The sequence below is a fragment of the Scardinius erythrophthalmus genome (genome assembly GCF_964197995.2).
Source record: "Scardinius erythrophthalmus genome assembly, chromosome: 9".
Taxonomy (NCBI): domain Eukaryota; kingdom Metazoa; phylum Chordata; class Actinopteri; order Cypriniformes; family Leuciscidae; genus Scardinius; species Scardinius erythrophthalmus.
In genome coordinates this window covers 18,408,003-18,424,132 of record NC_138229.1, presented here as the reverse complement: position 1 = coordinate 18,424,132, position 16,130 = coordinate 18,408,003, and the positions used below count along the sequence as shown (strand labels likewise).

Below are 16,130 nucleotides of genomic sequence, written 5' to 3'. Positions count from 1 at the left end.
TCAGTTTTTAATTTTCCACACCCAAATGTGAATTTTGCCTTTTAAAAAAACAACAACATTTTGTCTCACCCAAAGTACACGCTGTTACGCTGGATTGCAGCTGTGCATACAGTATATTGTTTGATCATCTTTTGAATTTTTTTTTAAAAAATAACTTGTCCCATACCCTAAAAATAACATGCACAAGCCCTTCAATCTTGGTATTTTATTTTTATTTAATTTTTTATAGATAAAAATATTTGCTGTAAAAGTGATATTCAAACTGAACTATTTAACCATTTTTAAAAGGATAAAAAAGTATGCATTTGTTAATTTAATGTTGAAAAAAATATATATAAACCTGCTTTTACATTTATAGATATTTTTTAAGATCACAGTTTTACAATAAACTATATAGATTGTTGCAAATATACGGATTACTACTTAGAGCTAATGGTATGCTCAGTTTCTTTGGCAACAAACTTGGTGCATTGCTGATGGATATTTTAACACCTCAGACACGCTCCACCTTTAAAATTCTAAGTAACACAACTCAATCTTGTGTTTCTGATAAATAACCAAAACCAAACTATTACGTAGTCTTAAGGTGTGGTCACATTTACAGTTTTTCAGCAAATTTTCGCAGGCCAAATCCAGCCATTTTAATAGGAATTCATGTGATTGGGAATTTGAGAGATTTCCCCATGCAGGTTTCGCAAATACGTTCAAATTGGTCACGCCAATTCGCCTCCTTGAAAATGTTGCAGAAATTTTGCTAATGAGACTACACCTTTACACATGAGGCAACATTCTGAATGGTTAAGTTTGTATTAAAAGTCACATTAGTACCCCTCTCAGTGACGGGGTTATCTCTTTGCTTGCGGGGAGTAGAGGAATATAGCGCTGAAGGTGGAGAGGATCTCTCTAGATTCTGAGATCGCTAGCTTCCCGGCGGTGCGGACCAAGGCCACGGTGTCACCTCGCCGGAGAGGGAGGATGAGGCTGAAGGACGCAGACCCCCCACACGCGCACTGATCTCGGGTCAGCCGTGGGTGGCCACTCCAGTAACCCGCTGTGTCCAACTTCTGCACGCTGCGATTGGACACCGAGAGCACAGCTTCTGCATGCTCGCCCTGTGGAGCTGTTAGAACGGCAGTCACCAAATAACGGCCGTCGATGGGAACCGCGAAGATCCCTGCAGGGGGGGAGGTGACACATCAGCGGACAAATAGGATATAGGTTGTACACTGAAAGCCCATATGGGGAAACCTCTAAAAACTATCAAAAATGTCTTCTTGAAGTAAAACCAGTTAGGAAACACAACTTTTATCTCAAATAGAGTTTGAGGGTTTCTGTTTACCTGTCTGAGGGTTATAGTGTCCTCCATCATTGACTAGCACCCTATTAAAGCGGATGATACCAAAGTCCCCTGAGAAAGTTTGCTGTGTAAGGCCAGCAGAGAAAGAAAATGGGTCCGTCAAGGAGTTCTGCTGTGACACTATTGGGAAAAAGAGACAATGCATGAAGATCACGTTTGAGAGATGTTTCGGGTTAGACATTCTGATCTTGACAAATACATTTTCATCTTTACAAGCAGAGTCCAAAATTAACTTTGACATACCAATGGTGAGTCAGAAATGTTTCATTGGCCATGAAACCAAAAAATTCTTAAGCAGTTTGTATCTTATTATTTGTATACTATTATAGTATTTATTCATATTTTGAATTTGATATTGTACTTTTTGATTTTAATTTTGTGCTTTTGTCATTTTATTATATTTCTAAATATTTAGCTTTACATAAGTACTTCAGCTTAAACTTTATTTCAGTCTGTATTTTATTTCAGATATATTTCAATTAACAAAACAATTGTTAATATTTTTAGTCATCAATAACAACACTGCCTTTGATTTAAATTAATTTTACTTAACTGACAAATTCATTGAGTTTTAAGCATAAATCAAATACGCAAAGCATAAATCAATTTATTAAGGTCTATGCTATGAAAAACGTATTTAAGTCGTTAGAAGGCACCCGCATTTAGAGTTTTCTTGATGGTAAAGTATGTCAATAAAAAATATTGATTTGAATCATGCACATCACTTCCATCTGACTATCAGTTCCATTTTCCCATGTGTTATGTTGCAGACAGTACCTAATAAAGGAATTTGCCAAAGCCCATTTTTGCTTGCAATTTGCACTTGGCAAGTGTTCATTTTAGACCCTGTTCACAAGTTACGAAATTGTAAATAGCTGGAATATTTCAAAATCCTTTTTTTATTACAACATAATCTGATATTAACTATTTTATTGTATTATAACTTGTTACCTGGAGTAGCAATGGGTCTTTGATATGCAGGACTCCACGGGACATGGGCAACTGAAATGAGAATTAATACTCGTAATTATGTAAATTTTTTGCATAAAGCAAACACTGAAAAGAGAGAAAAAATATACCTGATGAATAAGGTTGTTTGGTATCATATGAGACAGGATTGACAGGAGCATAACCTATGGGAAGAGGGGGAAAAAAACGACCTAATTTTGTGATGCTTCAAGCATGAGCTTCCAAACATTTCTATTATTAATTCTACTTCATACCTGGAGCACCAGCAAATCCTTGCACAGGTGTTTTTGACTCCTCTGAGCTCTGATCCCGTCTGACCGTGACCCTGCGCGCATACCCAGGTGGGCCAGCTTGCCCCGTGACCACCACTGGCTGGTGTACGGCAGGTTGGTGGGGTTGAACGGGATGGATGGGATGCCTGGGGTTGCCGGGTGGCTGAGGTAAGTAGGGCTGGTGTGGGACGTATGGCTGGCGCACATGGGGTCGGCCAGTGGGGACTGGCACTGTTCTATGGGGTATGATCAAAGGTATGTGGATATGAGGAACATGTGGTCTCATGGGTTGTGTTGGAGCTCTAGTGTCAGGGAGTGGGACAGACGCAGGTCTCGCTTGTCGAACAGGCAGTCCTGTGAGAAAAAATAAAATAGAGATTTAGGATAATGGACCCAACTGGCCATTAAATAAACAGGCCAATAACATACACTACCCATTAAGGGTCTGTAAAAAAATTATATTATTACAATTTAAAATATATTTTTTATTAGAATAAATTTTACTTTTGAAAAAAATTGTGTCAACGATATGGGAAAAAACCGTTTTGAAAAATATTTAAGACAGTTGCAAGAACACAAGAAATGTGCTCTTTGTATTCATTGTATTCATTCAAAAACGTCAAATTTGATGGCTGTTTGTGTGTGTGTGTGTTTGCACGTGAGTGTGTGTGTTAATGACGTTAACTGGACAGATATACGACTCTTACATTTTTACTTTATACCCCCCTAAAATATCAATATAATTTTTTATCGAGTAATTTAAAACATCATTATAGAAGATGTGTAAGTCATTCTACTAACTTGCATTTTGAATGGGGTTTTGTGAAATTAATCGATTAAAGGGAGATTTCACCCAAAACTTTCACCATGTCTTCTTAAACCTGTATGACTTCTTCTGTGGAACACAAATTAAGAGAGAGAGAGAGAGAGAGAGAGAGAGAGAGAGAGAGAGAGAGAGAGAGAGAGAGAGAGAGAGAGAGAGAGAGAGAGAGAGAGAGAACCCAGACATATCACAATATAGGCAAAATATCTTCTTTTGTGTTCCACGGAAAAAAAGTCATGGAAATGACATGAGGGTGAGTAAATGATGACAGAATTTTCATTTCTGAGTTAACTGTCCGTTTATTAGATAAACAGGACATCACTGGCCCAAACACAAAATGTAGCCTAAGGTTATAGGAATGCCAGCTTGCCAGCCCTCTTTTTAAAAGCATCTATAAAGCATTTTAATGGCGTTGGACACAAAATGTAAAAGCTGTTAACCTTTGATTTCACTAATATTTCAGCCAAAGTACTTTTACCAATGCTTGTAAATAAAACACCACAGAGAGCTTTAAATGTTCAATTCAAGTGTTTCTGAACTTCACACTTTGGTTATAAAGGCTTTTGGTAATGCAGTGCTGTCAGTTTGGAGTCTAATGAGGGAGAAAATCTTTTTTTTTGTTCCAGCTTACACTTCCAGCCCTCAAGATCTTGCACTTCTCTCACTCTTTTCCAAAATCTTGCATTTATTTCTTTAATCCCCCTTTCACTGACAGTGGGTTACAAGCTTTTCTACAGCAATGTGAGAAAACAACTTTCCTGTCCTACCAGATGCTGCTGTCTAAATTGAGAAGTGTAATGCGTCATTCCTGACATTAGGGTCTATTTGGATTCCGGATTCTATTGGCTGTAGTAGGAAGTGATTCAAAAGAGGGGCGGAGCTTGAGTCCCATGGGTTCACTTCAAAGCTAATCAACTCATATTGGCAAAATGGACACAGCTAAAATCCTGCGTCAGTGCTGTTTGTCTGCATTTAAGATGTTGCCCAAATATCGGATTTCACACAAACACATTCCCACCCACATACATTAAATCTCCCAAGGGATAATATGCATCTATCTGTGGGTTTCCCAGAAGCCTGTTTGGCAGTCTGAGCAAATAACAGACTCATCACACGCATAATGCCTCACGGCAGCAAGACAAACACATGCTTCAGTGTAAATCATGGAGATGCTGATTTTAAATACTGGATGCAGGGACTCATAGCTGTGGGTTTAATGAGTCAAAAGCACTCAACTGAAATTAAGGATTCACCACCCTGTGATGTGGAGAGCCTTATTTAAAAACATATTTAGATGATGAATGGAAGATCTGAATGGTCTTTCTGTTGACAGTTTTGGGTTTGGAAGGAAAAAAGCTCCTCAGGGTGTGGTGATTTTGTGCATGGATACATGAACACAAACACACAAAGTGAAACAACTGGTTCATACAGAATGTGTTTTGGCTGATATTAATGAACTTTTAACTTGAGCGCCACGTTTTTAGAATGCCGTGTCAAGCACAAGACGCTGTAAAAGACATGGAACGTGAGCGCAATGCCAAAATCGTCCGTCTAGTGCGTTTACATTGAAAAACAATGGAAAAGTAGCGCAGTGGAATGGAAAAACGCGTTCTGTGTGAACTGTACCCTGCTGTAATGATCAGAGTCTGAGAACTTCCACATTGGTTTATCTAGACCCAGAGGAACTTTAACCTCGGGTCAAATGGGAACATCTTCAAGTTTGGCACATTAAAGTCTGTTTATGGCTTCACACAATGTTACATGAAGTAAAACAAGAGTATAAACACATTCAGTGAGAGCAGGAAAGACTTTCCCTGACATCCTCTTGACACAGAGATTTTAATCAGCAGGAAGAGAGAGAAAGGAACGAGGACACGGCTGATAAGAGTGTGGGAGACTATTCAAAGTTCATATCCATTTTGGGGGGTATCAAGAGAATGCTAAACAACATCATTGCCTAACAAATGTTTCCACAGTACATGGAAAGGTTCAAAATGTATTCAAGAACTGAAATTAAGTCATTGTCTCCAAAGCAAACAGTGAGGAGTTTTCTGAACACGCCTGATTCGCGGCCAGAAAAATGATTCATCATTAGTTGAGGGTGTTTTCTATGCAGCCCTCAAAAACATTCCCAGGCTTAATTGATGCCCTGAACCATGAAGAAGAAACTAATGAAAAATCAATGAAGAGCCATTAGAGTAAATTACAAGAAACTGAGCTTGGTCAGTTTGTCACAGACACACAGCAGGATGGGCCATTCCAGTATTGTGCAATGTGCCTCTGCCATGATCAGCGGCCAAAGAGTTTGAGTAATGCTGAAGCTATTCAGGGATAAGGGCTATTGTGTTTCTGACTTGAAAGTTTTAACTGTATCATGTCCCATAACTACGGATGGGAATCAAGAAAGATTCAATGGATTCGTTTTAACGATTCCAGATCCATTACTGAATCTTTTTAGAACTTGTAAGGAAAAGTAATTTGGAAATAAAGAAATGGAATTGAATTGCCACATTATGAATTAATGTCAATAACAGATAAATGTATTGTTTTAAATGGAAATTTTTTGCAAAAGGATTTACACAGAGTTTTCAGTCTATTTAGAGACAACATGCATGCACTGCAGCCCAGTAATTAGCCTAAATATTATGCTATATATTACACCACAATACTAAACACACAATGTGATCTTACATATCTCAATGTTGTTGTTTTTTTCTACTGACAAAACTACATGTTTTTAAGAATCACAGTTCAGCTGCATGTGTCTGATTCATTAAAAAGAACCGGCTCATAAGAGTCAATGTCTTGGCAGTCTACACTAGTTGCGCTCTGTGCTTTTGATTCGCTAAAAAGAACCAGCTCATATGAGTTATATGTTTGGGAATTGAGCCACAGTGGTTGCACTGTCTCTTTCGCACTATAGATTCAGTAGCGTTGTTGCTGCGGTGCTGAATGAATAGTGAAGGAAACTCTATCAGAGCATTTTATTACAGTCTTCCGACCACAGCGGATTTAGCTTTTTAATTGGCTGCAACACTTTTTTTAGGTTAAAGGAAACATTTACTGTGTATTAACACTGCATAAATGCCCTTACATTTACATATATACAGATATTTGACAATGGGCCAATCAACACAGTCTGTCTGCTGTTTAGCCAGAGCACTTGGGAAAACAGCTTTTGTTTCTGCAAGAGACGGACCTCCACCCTTATCAGGAATGATGACATCACCCTTTAACGGGAATTTTAAGAGAATCTATGTTCTCTAGTGACATCACAGTCATCTCATAGCTGAACATCTGCAGAGGGGTGTGGGAATTCGTCACCTCCTGAGGCCCGTACGTTGACTTTGCAACTTAATGAGTAACAGATCCGCCTGCAACTGAACTCGCTCGCCAGTTCTGAATGTTATGGGCGGAGAAAGCTGGGCATGACTAAAAGATATTCGAAGACCACACAACTTCTCCACTCATAAAGACCACTGAAGACCAATGTTTCTGTGACGCTAAAGTATATTTACTGTGTTGTGTATATGTATTTTGAATCAGTTAAATGTACTGATCAAAGTAAAGTGAGTTAAACATTTCAGCAATTCAGTTAATAAATAATAAATCATTTATGCTTTCAGAAGGCACGTAATGTTGTTAAAAAACGAAAATTGATCAAGTTACATAAAGATCACATACTAAGGATTTGTGAAAATAAAAAGCAAAAGGATCCATTCCAACATGCTTAACTGTTGTTTCGACATATTACAGGCACATACAAAGGCCACAGGAAACTGGCCCCCTGCCTCTAAACCGCTTGGGGGCAAACAGGTTATTGTATATGAATCCCCTTATTGGTTCAGTATGGAGAAAGGTTCCACTGCAAAACATAGCATGCCATAGACTCCACACTGTTAGATTAATGGAAATACCACATTTGGTACCCTATCCCAATAGATGACGCCACAAGAATTGATAGTTACAAGTTGGAAGGCAAATACAAAGACTGACTTTCAAATGCTTCCGTTTCCATTTTCCAACACTAACCTGTTAAAAAAATAAAAACGGGTTTCTCTGGCTTCCTCATTTTGCCTTTAACATCTGAAAGCTTACCTTGTTCTTTACTTGTATGGTCCTTAAGGATCTGCTTAGCCATTCCTGCTAGCTGGCTCTGAAAATTCAGAAGGGAGTTCTGAAGCGCTGTGATTTCTCCTGAATGACTGCCCAGGGTGCGGTTCATCTGTGCCACCTTCTTCTCCAATTCTCCTGAAAAATCCTGGATATTGTTTGTTCCACCGTCAAGCCTTCCACAGATTTTCTCCAGAGCCGTCACCCTGTCACCCACAGCCGACATACCCTCAGCTACTCCAGCTGTGTCTAACTTACACCCGCTCAACTCTGTGGCCACATGAGCGTTCAGTGCATCCACTTTGTCTTTTAGCTCCTTGATCTGGTTGTGGGTTGGTTTGCCAGTTTCTACCCGGAGAGAAGGACCGATTACCTGTCCTGTCTGGCAACAAGTAGAGTTCAAAGTGTAAAGGTCTTGGCTAAATTTGCTAACTGTGTCTCCCAATCCCGTTATAGCTCCAGTCAAGCCATTAACGTTGTCAGTCAAAGCATTTAACCTTTTGCTGGTGTCCTGCATATGTGCATTGATGAACTGTTTTTCAGGTGACATCCTGATAGTATCCTCTAATGCATGAATCTTTGCCAGGTTGTTCACAAAATCAGAACGTAAAACATTCAGATCATTTCTCAAGACCTTTAGAAGTTTATCCAAACCTTCTGGCTTTTGGGAATCAGTAGGTAGGTTGGTTTTGCAGTCGGTTGCGCATATCTGCCCAAATGCATTAAACTTGTCCTCCAACCCCTGTATAAGGTGCCTGTTAGCGTTAACCTGAATTTGCAGTGCATCATCAGAATCGCTGGACATCCCCGGGAAGGAGTTGTTGCTCATCTCGATCAACATGGAAGTGAACTGATCCTGCATAGCATTGAGTTTCTGGTCCAGAAGTTGACGTAGCATAGCTACTTCATCCATAATTTCCTTGGTAAGTTTTTCATCCACATAGAAGCAAAAAGTCTCTGCGTTCCTTTCAGTGACGTTCATCCTGTCCTCCAGGTCCTCAATGCGTGAACCAAGGATGTCTTCCATCTTTAGCGAGGACAGATGCTCTAGCTCGTTGTCCACTCTGGCGTTCAGGACACGATGGGCCTCTGCCACTCGAACAAGTTCCTTCCTCAAGTCGTAGTAGTCACTATCGTCTTTTCCAATGGCTGTTTGACGGTTTGCGCGCATTACACCATCTGACATGGACAAATCCAATCTGAGCTCACGGATCTCCTTTCGAAGCTCAGCTTCCTTGTTGTGCACTAGATCTGTGAGGCTCAAATAGCCGCTTTCCTTTCCTTCCCCAGATGCTTTTTGAAGAAATTTAATCTTTTCATCACATGTATTTTTCAGCTTAGCCATCTCGTCTTCCATGTTTACAACAATCTCTTTCTTGAGCTTCTCAAATTTCTCATCAATATAAGTCTGTAGGATGTCTATATCTTGAGCAGCAGCACTTGTGACTGGTAAGCCTTGAGAGGTACTATCCATAAGCATTCGGATCTGCCCGTCATGGCCTGTCACTGTTCCCCTCAGTTCCTCAAGAGCTTCGTCTTTGCTTTTGAGAGCATCTGTCATATCGTTGAGCCTGGCCAACACCGTCTCGATTTCTCTTTCTCCATGAATGTGGCCTCTCATGGCCTGGTGGCCATCTAAATGCACCGCACTCTCTTCCGTGCCTCCCGTTCTTGCGCTGTCAGGTGAAGTCCTATCATTGAGGAGGGTAATGAGCATCTTGCTGGTGTCCTCCTGTAAGTCTGTCCGTAGGTTCTCAGCCATACCTGTCATGGCTGCTTGAAGATCCAGCACAGTCTGAGAGAGACGCTGCACTTCTTCCTCCAACATGCGTGTTTTGTCAGCTCCTCGTCTGATATCATATTGTCCGGTTTCTCGACGTTCTGACCCTGTGGTAAAAATAAAAAATGAAGGCATTAACAGACAATAATCAATTAATATATATATAAATATATAAAAATTTAACATAAATAGTTCATACAGCATTATTTTTTAGTGTGATAATCACTTTATTCTCACATTATGAGAAGAAACATAAAACACGTTATGACCTGCATATTCACCTCTGACACATCACTTTGATACTGTAAAGGGCTTTTCACACTTGAAATAGATAACCCTGGGTCATTCTAAACCCTGGGAAAACTGAATCTAGGGTTATCTTGCTTTGCGTTTCACACTGCTCATAATTTACCCAGGGTTAACATTAATCCTGGGTATTCATAAACCAGTGGCGGGTGGTGCATTTCACACCTAGGCCTTCAGTGGTGTCCTACCTGAATTAATCCACCTCTTAATAGCACACAGACTCTTTATAATTGTTGTGAAATTGCTGTTTTATTGTGCACCGGCAGTTATAGGGTAATGCGGTGCGTTCAGAAAAGGCCGCGGGTAGAGAGAAACTGAGAGAAACGAGCGAGTGAGTTCGGCTGGTGCGTTTGTGTACAGTTGTTTCATGTTCCGATTAAAATTTCAGAAACGGAGCCTCCCTTGTCTGTCATTCTTCAGACGTTACAATAGTATGAACATTTGAAAAAAAAAGTTTTGATCCCAAATTTACAAGAAAAATTAAGAAGAAAATCAGCACGGAAAAAAAACAGGGACAAAAATAAGCATTATCCTCACCAAAACTAGCCTACTGATTATTTTTACACAAATCCATTCTTATTTCTTTCCTCAAGAAGACCTCATTTACTCTGTTGTACAGGTTATGTGAGTTTCAGTTTCAACAAGAAGTCTTTTCTATTGAGGCTAATGCTGAAAGTTGAGTCTGTCCTGTCGTATTTCTGGCATAAGTTTAAATTCGCTTTAGGGCTGAGAGTGTCCGCTCGACAGAAGCAGTGGACACAGGGACAGTCTCCGCCAAACATGACGTACATGACGATGTGTACAGCTAACCCATGCTCTCACACAGATTTTTGAACGAAATCAATGAGATCAGCGGGACTTTTGCCTTCAAAATCAGTCCTGGCATATATTACAGTCAGTTCTGTTTTTACCCGGACAGATCGAACAGTGTTCCATGACTGCGTTAAGCTGGATAAGGCTGAATAACGGTATGTTTCCGGTAGGTTTGAACCTGCTGGGGGACGAGGAGGACAATAAACATTAATTTGTGGGTTGAAAAAATATTAAATCAACAGGAATTTTAGTTTTAGCATTTTAGTTTATGTAGTTCGCTAAAGATGCGGTTAGCTAGCTCTGACTACTAGTAATAGTCATAGACAGTAAAAGAAATGGACACGGCGACCCCATTGGATTCAACGGAGAAAAGTGAAGTCAATCAGAAGCACTCACTTCCTGATGGCTGGCCGTACTGCGAAGACTCAAACTGAGCTTGATGAATGGGAGTCAATGGAATGCTAACAGCAGGTGATGGTCTGCTAATCAATGGCGGCCCCCGGGGAAGCTTCAGTTTTTTCTGAAAAATTACCCCCTTGGTAATAGGACACGCTCTGACCATCCAATCAAAGGACTTGAAAATGCCGACATTATTGTACGCCTACCAAACTCTAGTCAGGCCAATCACATCATGTATAGGGTCGGTGGGCGGGCTTAACATAATGACGGCAGAGTTGCGACAGTTCCGCGTGAATTCTCTGCTACTTGAAAACAAAGAAGAGCTGCTGCTGGCGAACAGCGGTCTTTCGAATCGGCATTGGCCACGACTTTGGAAGACTTGGAGTTAAGCTTTTCTTTGAGAATAGAACAAAGAACGCCACTGAAGTCATTCTTAAAAAAGGAGTTTTGCCGACCGGATAGGCAAAAGTTTAATCTATTAACTAGCTCCGCTGGTGGGAAAACGCTCTGGTTGGAGGGAATTTGAAAGACAATCGTTAATCCCGCCCCCCGGATTGAGCTCTGCAAATGGTGTGTTCCCAGACCCAATGTCTGGCTTGTCAGGCAATGGCCCCGCTGCAGTCAAATCGAAATCTGATTGGCTGATTAAATCTGACTGATTATCTGATTAGTTAAAGCAACAGTTTCATTGCCATTTATTTTAAGCTACAAGTGCCCGCACTATCGATTCTGAAGGCCTCAAGGCAGATTTCTTTGACCCTGGCAACACATGATGGCTGACATATGATTGGATAAAAGCTCTAACATAAATATACACTACTGGAAGCAGCGCAACCAAGAGAAAAGCTATGAAATTAAGAGAATGTACTATTGGGAATAATTTAATACACATTAGTGGAAAAAATATATTAAAGCGCAAGTCAGTGATTTTGATAGTGTTTAGGCCAGCAGAGAAGGCCTAAATATGCAAATAAGAACGTACATAAGGAATGTACAGAGCAATGTGAAACGGTTCTCTTTTGAACAATGTGAAACGGTTCAAATGAAGTAATAGCAATAAGTAGCTTAAGCCTTGTAAAAGATGGTTTGATCAAGTAATTTTTTTACAAATGTTTCGAAACAAATGTTTTGAAACGTCAGTTTATGTCATAAACTGACGTTTCAAAACATTTGTTTTATTGACCACATTATTATCATTGATATTTGTTTGAGAAGGGCACTTTTGATTAATTTTGAAAAAGGGCAGGGGCTCGAGCACCCAAAGCCCCGGTGCTAACCCAGCTCCAGAGCAGGGTCTCATAACCCCAGGTAAAAGGCGGTGCTAACCCCGATTCTAAATTGTGAAACGTTCCTTTCACATCCGGGGTTAAAAGCGGTGTGAAAAGCCTTTAATGTGGTCTGATGTTGCATGATCACAAAACAGATTGTACATTCTGATTTAGATGATTGTTTGCTCTTTATTTCTATTGCTGGTTTGACACACACACATTTGTTTGGTGAAGTTCAAAAGACACTCACTTATGATAAAGAATTCATTCAGTCGTGTTTGACAATCAAACAATTTGTATATAGGCTAATGTATTTAGGAAAAAATTGCCTCAACCAATGCTGTAAACTCAACATGCTGGAACCCCAGTCGGTAGCCTATTTTACAATAATATTTAGGGTTCAAATTAACAAATTTGTATAGGCTACTTTAAATTTAAATTATACATAAGGACGTTTTTTATAATAATAATATTATAACTATTGAATGGCATGTTATGTTTCTACTACTTTTTTGAAAAACTTTCATAAAAATGGGTTTATTCAAACATACATTAAATATGGAAGAATATGTTAAGTAAAAATACAATGAATAAGCAATATAGTGCATATATTTTGCAAAATGTTCCTCTCTAGAGCTTTTTCTAGACTAGCTGACTAACAAGTTTATGGTCATTAAATGGCTTTTCTGAGGTTAGCATTACGTGAAATTGTTTACACGCTGTTTTACTGAAGTCCTTTCATGGTTGAAACACTGATGGAGCATTTACATGCGACATGAAATGGATTTCGGTAAGTTGTACTGTATCTTTCGACATACCTTCTGATGTTCGAATCGTTCATGATTATTTCGTGCTGTAACTTAAAGGTGGTATCAGTAATTTCAGGCTCAAAAATATAGCACGGCTGCACGAGAAGTCAGAGCTGAAGAAAAAGCTGGCTCAAAACCTCACAACACCCTCCCCCTGTCGGTGATTGGTTGGAACACTATTTGTTTTGGTTTTGAGTGTTTGGCTAAACCATTTGTTTTTGTGTGCAGATCTCAGAGCCTAGGCTGCCTACAGAGATGCGTTTTTTTGACGGCATGCTTATGGGGCGGGCAGCTAGCGGATCGTTAGGAAAGATTAGATGAATGTGATCATTTATTTTTGGGCCTGAAATCACTGATATCACCTTTAAGTAAAGTGAAAGAGAGATGATCCATTCAAAACCAGCGTAACAAAAGCAGTCCAACTGCTATTTAAAACCCGCCCAATCCAAATTTTCCAAATTCCATACTTTTTCAAACAACGTACTTTGTGCAGGTCGAGTTTGTCCATGATGTGGCTGTTGTGGGTATGATTGTGGATATTCTGTCTGTCTATATGGAGAGCCTTTCACTTCTCTGCAGTCTGGGCCCTGGTATCCCGGGCAGCACCTCCATTCTAACTCAGTCACAGTCTTGTATGCTATCTTGTAAGTCGGCCGAAACTGAGTACGGTATCTGAAGAGGAAATAAAAACCCAAAACAAACATGATTAGAATGACATGAAATGACATGAAAAAAAAATAAAAATGCACAATTAAAAAACCTTGACTCCACAATCTCTTTTTAAAAAATGACTTGATCAAACCATCTTTTACAAGGCTTAAGCTACTTATTGCTATTACTTTGTTTGAACCGTGAGTAATGGACCATGAAGCATTGCCCCTATTACAGGATGAAAGCAAAGGTAAAGGCAAGCATTAACTTGCACAGACGGAGGGATTAATAAGAAGAGTCTTCTGGCCTAGTCTGTTCAGCTTCACTTAATGATGTTGATCTTGTTACTTCTGATGGATAATGCTGCCATTAGAAGTGCCATCATTCTAGTTCTTATGCCACAGCAAGTTGAGCCAAACAATTAAAATCGCAGTTGCTTCAGATGACAGCAAAAGAGCCCTTGGTGAAATGCTTCTATAGTGCAAAAGTGAGTATTCAGACAAAGCCACATTTGAAAGCCTTGAATTCCTTACATGACCTCAAATGTGACCTCAATATTTTATATTAAAGATAATAAAATCAACATTAATCACTGAAGTGTAATCTGTATTAAATAGGCTACTCAAAAGCTGCCTTAAATATAGCTTTGATTGCCTGTATGTCACTTAGTGTAGTTTAATGTATATAATGTAATACCTCACAGTCTCCACATATTCAGTTAATCAAATACTCGTCTGACCCAAAGGGCTTTTAAAGCAAACAACAGCTTGTGACATAAGTGGTGCAGCAGGAACGAAGCTCAGTTTGTGAATACTGCGAGTAACATTTTCTAAAAAAGCATCACAATTCTGTCATAACAATTATAGACTATGACTTTCAATTGAATAAGTGAATTTCTTTAATGTACTCTAATATAAATGTTTACTTCATATTAAGCAAAACTGACCACTTGCCAGTGCTATATATAACAAAAAGTTATATATAGCAGCACTATATTATTTATATAAAGCCAACAAACTGTGAACAGCTTGTGTACATCTTGGACCTCACTCTTGGTGTTGACATAGAATTTGCACAATATGCTAAATCTAAAACAAAAAAAACAGTTTGCTCCAAGACAGCTGATATTTAGTGTTGAGCACTGAGACATTTTACTGATTGTATCACTCCGCTTTTGTTTACGTAATTCCAGACTAGAGTATGTGAGCTGTGTGAAAAAGCGTTTTCCCAAAATCGGAGCATGTGTTTTCTGGAAAAAAAATAAAAAAACGTGTTCTGGAAAATCCAGAGTTATTACAGGCCGTAGGGCGTGGAAATCTCTGTCACTCAGTTCCACTCACACACTGCTCCAGAACAGAACGCATGCGTTTGCGCTGCAAGTATTTTACCAAACTGGCTAAGTAAGTAATTGAATATTAACAATTTTATATTTCTTGTTTGTAAAAGCAAAATTTACACTCACAATTATTTATTGTCGTCCATAGAAACTCCTGTGTATGTTTAACTGGGGTTAGCATGAATCATGGATTTGCTGTAGTGTCTTTGAGTCCAAAAGGAGCATGAGAACTACCTAACATCAATACTTCCACATGCCCCTCCCGGTCTCTCGAGTACTTACATCATTTGTGGCTCACAGTCAGGCTGATGCTCGGGACACTGCGCGCGTTCAGGTTCAACGTGACTTTCCACGCTGCCTTGAACTGCGCAGCTTATGTTCTTTTGGACTATAAAGGCGCACCAGTTTCTGTACAAGAAAAGAAACAGATAAAAAAAAAAGAGAGACCAGAATAAGCATAATTTGAGATGGTTATTTTCGTTGTTGCAGAGCAAAAACAAACTCGTGTATTTTTTCATTTCCTAATGTGAAAAAATGGTGTTAAAGTGAAAATGATCTTCTCTCGAAATTAAAGCAAATGTTTTTAACACCCTGAAAAAAACCTTGAAATGAACACCGAGAAGAGGAATGTTCAATAAATCGATTTATTAGCCTGTTGTTTTAGCGATAAACACCAAATAATAGCATTAAACGTCACTCTAGGAGATTGCTGTGAGTTAAAAAAAAAATGTAAATCGTGAGATACAGAGAACAAATAGCCTAAACACATTCATAGACGATCCGCTGTTAACATTCGTATCATTTCTTGAGCAACTTACTTATTTCTGTGCCTGTGAACGGCTCCTGAATATGCGTTGCCCTGGAACAGACTTGAGGGATATCCATGAGTGAGAGAAAAGCTTATGATAAATAAAACTGTTAACTGTACACTAGGGAAAGTTGGCTGGTAATTCATTGTCTAAAATCAAAACAGTCCAAAACCTGCGCAGTGTCAGCGCGAGAAAAGTTGAGCAGCGTGTCAGGCTCTGGAGACCCGAGAATAAAGAGAGTGCGTTCAACTTACTGCTAAGTTTGACAAAGTTGGAGGAAGTCAGAAAAATTGAAGGTGGACTCTAGTCGGCAGGGGTTCAGCCAGCCGCCTATCTGAAAGAAGAAGGGGGTGGTGGATGGGGGTAGGGGAAGTCATCGGGAAAAAACAAAAACAATAGCGCCCCTGCCTACCCCACCAAGCGTG

The 16,130-nt window shown here is 39.5% G+C and overlaps 1 protein-coding gene across 1 annotated transcript; it reads right to left on the bottom strand.

Moving 5' to 3' along the window:
* Positions 1–197: 197 nt before the first annotated feature.
* emilin2a (elastin microfibril interfacer 2a) lies at positions 198–16,055 on the bottom strand. Its single transcript, XM_081373953.1, has 9 exons — positions 15,715–16,055; positions 15,179–15,304; positions 13,394–13,581; positions 7,520–9,421; positions 2,581–2,952; positions 2,437–2,490; positions 2,309–2,359; positions 1,340–1,477; positions 198–1,174 (listed from the first exon to the last, which is right to left on the bottom strand). Exons 1-9 carry the CDS (start codon positions 15,849–15,851, stop codon positions 846–848), a joined length of 3,297 nt encoding a protein of 1,098 aa, XP_081230079.1. The 5' UTR covers positions 15,852–16,055; the 3' UTR covers positions 198–845.
* Positions 16,056–16,130: the final 75 nt, after the last annotated feature.